This window comes from Pseudorca crassidens, chromosome 19, assembly GCF_039906515.1.
Source record: "Pseudorca crassidens isolate mPseCra1 chromosome 19, mPseCra1.hap1, whole genome shotgun sequence".
Lineage (NCBI taxonomy): Eukaryota > Metazoa > Chordata > Mammalia > Artiodactyla > Delphinidae > Pseudorca > Pseudorca crassidens.
The window spans coordinates 54,135,810-54,141,809 of record NC_090314.1 but is presented as its reverse complement, the minus strand read 5'-3'; the positions used below and the strand labels follow the sequence as shown (position 1 = coordinate 54,141,809).

Genomic DNA, 6,000 nt, shown 5'->3' with positions numbered 1-6,000 from the left:
TGGCCCAGGCAGGCCTGAGACCCACGTACCCCAAAGGCCTCCCCAAAGTATGGTCTGGAGGAGGGGCTCCCATCCAGGTGCTCTGGGAGCACAGTAAGCAGGGCACAGGGACAGAGAGTTACTATGAGAGCTGGGGCGGGGATACAGGCTTTCCCAATGGAGTAGGCCCGTTCTGCTCTCCAAGCCTTCAGGAATGGTCCCCATGCTTCCTGTAAAGACACTTATTCACGAAGTGGGCAGGGCATGGAGCCCAGAGAGATCCGCTGGCAATAAAGGCAGATGCGCAAGAGGGCCAGGCAAGGACACGCGGTCAGGGACCACTCTCTAAGGCACAGGTACGTGCACAGTCTCATTTCAGTTGCACAGGATAAGACTTGCCCAGTGACCCTGGGACTTTGCTCTGCTCCTCAGAAGGCACCTGCCTGCGTTCTTGCATGTCTGGAGAACGCATCATGCGAAGCCCGGCTGTCCTCCTCGCCGTGGCTCTGGCCACCCTCCTGGTTCCAGCATCAGGGGCGCCCATCCAGCGGCAGGGGTCCCGGAACAAGCTACTCCTGGTGAGCTTCGATGGTTTCCGCTGGAACTATGACCAGGACGTGCACACCCCCAACCTGGACGCCATGGCTCTCGATGGGGTGAAGGCTCGCTACGTGACTCCGGCCTTTGTCACCATGACCAGCCCCTGCCACTTCACTTTGGTCACCGGTGAGTGTTGGCCTCAGGTGGGGCTTGGGGGTGGAGGGAGAGCTGAGAAACCAGGGAACCAACAAAGGGAACTGAGCACATGCATGGAGCCCTGACCCATGGGGCTCGTGGTGCCAGAGACCAAGGAAAGACCAAGGAGGGAACACTGTCACTGGGCAGACATGACACGGCCAACGGGGTGGTCAGCAACCCTTACCGTTGGTGGCAACGGATAGAAGGCAGATAAAAACACCTGGGCGTCTCAGTTTAAACAGTGATCACAGCCAGGGTGGCAACCTGGGAGGGCTTCTGGTAGAGGTGAGGGTGGCCAGGACTCAGAAAGGCAGGAGAAATGAGCCTGAGGCTCCTGCTTTTTCCACCGCTCACCCCTCTCAGCCACCCTCGAACCCACTATTGCTCTGTTTAGGCTAAAAGCCTAAAATCCAGGTGTCACAGAGGCACACTCCCTCCGGAGGCTGTAAGGAAGGATCCTTCCTGCCTCTCCCAGCTTGTGGTGGCCCAGGCGTTCCTCAACTTGTGGCCACAGCTCTCCAACCCCTGCCCCCTTGTCACATGGCCATCTCCCCTCTGTGTATCTCTCCTCTTCTTATAAGGACACCTGTCATTGGATTTAGGACCCACCCTGATGCAGAATGCCCTCATCTTAACAAAACCAGTTACATCTGCAAAGACCTTATTTCCAAACAAGGTCACAATTGTAGGCTCCGGGTGGACACAACTTTGGGGCACATCATCCGGTACAGACAGCTTATTCTCACACCAGCATTCCCATGACCATAGACCCTTCCACACACAAACGGAGGCACCTGGTGCTCCCTTTTGCATGTCACCTCCTTACTTAACATGTCACAATGGGGATGTGGAGAAAGGAGGCGAGCTCTTCATCACCCCGCTTTTCCACCTTCTGAACAGGCATTTTGCCCATGAAAACAATAAATTGTAAAACCTGCCTCCTCTTGGTTCATTTATCTGCCTGCCTGGGATTCTATTTCACGGCTGGGCCATAATTTATTTAATTAGCTCCCTCCTGATAGCCAGCCAGGTTGCTCCCAACCTTTTGCTAAAACCAACGAGGCTGCAAACAACATCCCGGCACGTGTGTATTTGCGCCTTCGTGCGCGTTTAGCTGCAGGGTAAGCTGCTCAAAGTGGAAGCAGAATCTCTTGAGTCAGAGCATGTGGCTGTGACGGCCCAGCCCGGCTCCCATGGCGGTGTGTGCTTCCCCGCTGCCCTGGCTGTTTCCTGCCCTCCCACCACTTCCTCTACGCGCCCACCCACCCCACAGGCAAATACATCGAGAACCACGGGGTGGTTCACAACATGTTCTACAACACGACCAGCAAGGTGAAGCTGCCCTACCACGCCACACTGGGCATCCAGACGTGGTGGGACAACGGCAGCCTGCCCATCTGGATCACAGCCCAAAGGCAGGTATGCCGCACCCACACCCACTCGGACAGACGGGGGAGGTGGGAGGGGGACCCAGCCAACAAGGCCATGACCACGTGACATCCATGGCAGGCCCAGTCCCCGCCCTGGGAGTCCGACAATCCCGGCACAGAGGGGTGTTGAGTGGGGTCCCACGGGAGGTGGGAGCCTGATGCCCATGAGGACCCACCAGCAGCTACACAGCCTGCCCAGTCCTCCCTGGAGCCCTGGGACCCAGAGGGGTTGTTCCACCCTCCCAACCGGAGTGAAACCTGGACTTCGGTACTGGTGGGAAGGGGGCCGCGGGGAAAATAATGTGACTCCACAAAAAGGCAGGTAACAATGAAACGGCTTTGTGCTCTTCCCCTGTCGCACGCCTCTCAGGGCCGGGCAGCTAATTCTAAAGAGGTGGGTCATCCTAGTGAAAAGCCCAGGACCCCAGCATCTTGCAATGTTCTGGGCTTCCTGGCAACAAACTCAAATTTTTCAAGGTGAGCCCAGAATAAACTTCAGAGGTTACCCCCACCCATAGGCAAGGCATCCACTCATATCTGAGTCCCCTCGCTCTGGAAGGAGCTACCAGACACCAGGCTGACTTGCAGAAAGTGTAGCCAAGAACTTGGCATCTCGAGGAAGAATGGCCAGAGGGAGTGGCCAGGCAGACGGGGCATGCATGGACAGATGGTTGTGAGGACAGATGGATCTGTAAATAAAACAGCAATCGGTTTATGGAAAGACAGACGGATGGCCAGGTTGAAGACTAGAAGGGCAGGTCATGGGCGGTGTGTGGAGGGGCCGATGGACACACGGCTGGACAAGAGTACAGCAAGCAGAAGCCGGGTTGCAGGCCGGAAGGGGAGGGCTCTTGGGGCAGCACTGTGACCTAGGGCTACAGTGTCGATGAGGATGCAGCATATCTGGGATACTTTTATACCTACTATCTCATTAGTGCTGAGTCCACTAGGCACCTGCTCTCTCCTCTATAAAATCAGTATCAGCCTTGATAACATAAGAGCTATGAAAGGCCTTTCAGAAAATACAAAGTCCCGTGCCTGCAGTAAGGAGCAGGGATGGGTGAGTGGGCAGAGCAAGGGCAGGCGGTGAGGGCAGAAGCGTCAGCAGCTCATGACAGGCAGGGGACAAGTGGCAGGAGGCCCGTGGCACTGACACAGCCTTCCCCGGCAGGGCCTAAAGACCGGCTCCTTCTTCTACCCGGGCGGGAATGTCACCTATCAAGGCGAGGCCGTGACGCTGAGCCGAAAGGAAGGCATCCTGCACAACTACAAGGACGAGAAGGAATGGAGAGCCAACATCGACACTGTGATGAAGTGGTTCACAGACGAGGGCCTGGACCTGGTCACCCTCTACTTTGGGGAGCCAGACTCCACGGGCCACAAGTATGGCCCCGAGTCCCAGCAGAGGAAGGATATGGTAAGGCAGGTGGACAGGACCGTGGGCTACCTCCGGGACAGCATCAGGAACAGCAGCCTGGAGGGCAGCCTCAACCTGATCATCGTGTCCGACCATGGCATGAGCACCGTCAACAAGAAGGCCAGTGACCTGGTGGAGTTCCACAAGATCGCCAACTTCACCTTCAAGGACATTGAGTTCGAGCTCCTAGACTACGGACCAAACGGGATGCTGCTCCCCAAGGAGGGAAAGCTGGAGAAGGTATACAAGGTCCTCAAGGACGCCCACCCCAGACTCCACGTCTACAAGAAGGAGCTCTTCCCCAAGTCCTTCCACTACGCCAGCCACCCCAGGGTCACCCCCCTGCTTATGTACAGTGACCCTGGCTACGTCATCCATGGGGTGAGTTCCTGGGGGTGCAGGTGCTTCCCTGGGCTGCTGGGTCTCTTTCCAGTTCTGTAAAAAGCACCCTCTGTTTCTAGCCAGACCCTAATTTGAGGAGTGTCAGCCACCAAAGGGACACACCTGCACTGTGTAACAGGAGTCGGGGGGCGGTGTACGTGCATTGCATACCTGTGTGTACGTGTGTGCATATGTGTGCACGCATATATGTGTTTGTGTGTGCACTTGTGTATAGGGTAAAGTGCAGGAAGATTAGCTGTAAAAGTGACACGGAAGAGGTGAGAGCAAAGAGCCCAGGGAGGCTGAGTGGGAAGCAAGACGCAGAGCAGGGCAGGAAATCTGGGAGACGAAGTACTGAGGTTTGAGGCGCCCAGCAATGGAAAGGAGCCCAGCAAGCATCCTTGGGCTGAAGCTCCACCCCACTTACTGGGCGGTCTCCATTCATGTCACCGGGTCTTCGCTAAGCCTCCCTCTTTAGGCCACTGATCTTTGGGGGCTGAGAATTCAGAGAGACTGAGGCTCAGAATCCTTCCCACCCACACCCCCGCTTTGAACTCCTTCCGGGGGTCCTCTGCCAATGCAGGGCCATGCAGAGGGTGCTGGTGGAGAGGGTGGGGTGGGCTGCGAGGGCCAGCAAGAACTCACTCGGGGTCCTCCCTTCCCGCAGAGAGTGAACGTGCAGTTCAACAAAGGGGAGCACGGCTTCGACAACAGTGTCATGGACATGAAGACCATCTTCCGGGCCGTGGGCCCCAGCTTCAAGAGGGGCCTGGAGGTGGAGCCCTTTGAGAGCATCCACGTGTACGAGCTCATGTGCAAACTGCTGGGCATCGTGCCCGAGGCCAATGACGGGGCCCTCAGCACCCTGCTGCCCACACTCAGCGCCGAGGCCGGCGACGGGGCCCTCAGCACCCGGCTGCCCACGACCCCCTCAGGTGCACCCCTGCCCTCCACCTGCACCCATTGCACCTCCAGGCAGTTGCAGGTGATGTGTGCGTGCACAGCTCTGACCAGGGTGCCCAGCCTGCCACTAGGTGTCATCTTCTCTTTCCCTGTCCCTGGCTCCTGGGAACATCTCGAGTCCCTGACATTCCCACGAGCCCTGACATACTACAGTGCACTTTGTGCATCTTGGCCGCGCAGACAGGAGAGCAGGTGGATGTAAGCAGCCTTGTTTAAGGCGGGGAGGCTGAGGGCCAGAGGAGCCGGCAGTTTGCCCACAAGACAGGCCTTCCAGGTGAAGTCCACCTCCAGGTTCCATGGCCACATGAGGGCTCCTTTCTTCCTAAAGTCTTCCTCTGCCAGCCTCCCACACACATACCCTCACCGCAACCCTGACCCATCTCAGGGGCAAAGGTCACCTGGGAGCTGGCAAGGTGGCAGCCCCCGTGGGTGCCTGGCTGGAGGTGGGCAGGCCCCGCCGAGCAGGGGCTGTGAGGGGTCACATTGAAATGAGCCAGGAAGCCAGTGCAGCTGGGGCAGGAGAACAAGGCCAGGGGGCGGGTGGGGCCGGTGATGAAACCAGGGCACTTGTGGGGGCAGCCTGGTGGCATCTCGCCCGCCATTAAGCAGTCGGGGTGAGGGACATGCTCCCATTTCCCTCATTTACTGGCTCCTCCGACTTTCCTTAGGGTCTGCCCTCCTGCCAAGAAGCTGGCCCCCCTTGGTGACAGGACTGCTGGTGGCTGCAGTTCTCCTGGTCAAGGTCGCATAATACCCACTGCTCAAGGTCAGAGGCCCAGGAGGTAGAGGGGAGGGTGGAACCATGCTCCCTGCAACTTCAGCTGACACCCCCGCCCTGTCAGTCCTCGGGCGCCCAGGCAGCCCCTGCCAGCCTCTCTGCTCTAGACTCGGAGCAATTCTTTCTAAAGCAGACAGCCCAGACAGAACTTCCCCGGCCCCTTCCCTCCTGCCTGCAATGTCTCTGTTCTCCCTGGGAACAAGGGAAGCCACGGTGGGTCAGGTTTGGGAGGAGAACTGCAGGGCAGTGTTCCTGGAATATGCGGGAAGCAAGCTCGGAGGACTCAGCTAGCTGCTGGGTGACAGCCCCTGGCC

At 58.0% G+C, this 6,000-nt stretch overlaps 1 protein-coding gene across 1 annotated transcript in view; it reads left to right on the top strand.

Annotated features, from left to right (window-relative positions):
* Positions 1–452: 452 nt before the first annotated feature.
* ENPP7 (ectonucleotide pyrophosphatase/phosphodiesterase 7) overlaps positions 453–6,000 on the top strand; it is a 43,763-nt gene continuing 38,215 nt past the window's right edge. Inside the window, exons 1-4 of the mRNA XM_067714236.1 lie at positions 453–705; positions 1,991–2,136; positions 3,319–3,945; positions 4,613–4,880. Coding sequence (XP_067570337.1) covers positions 453–705; positions 1,991–2,136; positions 3,319–3,945; positions 4,613–4,880 — 1,294 coding nt within the window. The remainder of the gene's footprint in view (positions 706–1,990; positions 2,137–3,318; positions 3,946–4,612; positions 4,881–6,000) is intronic.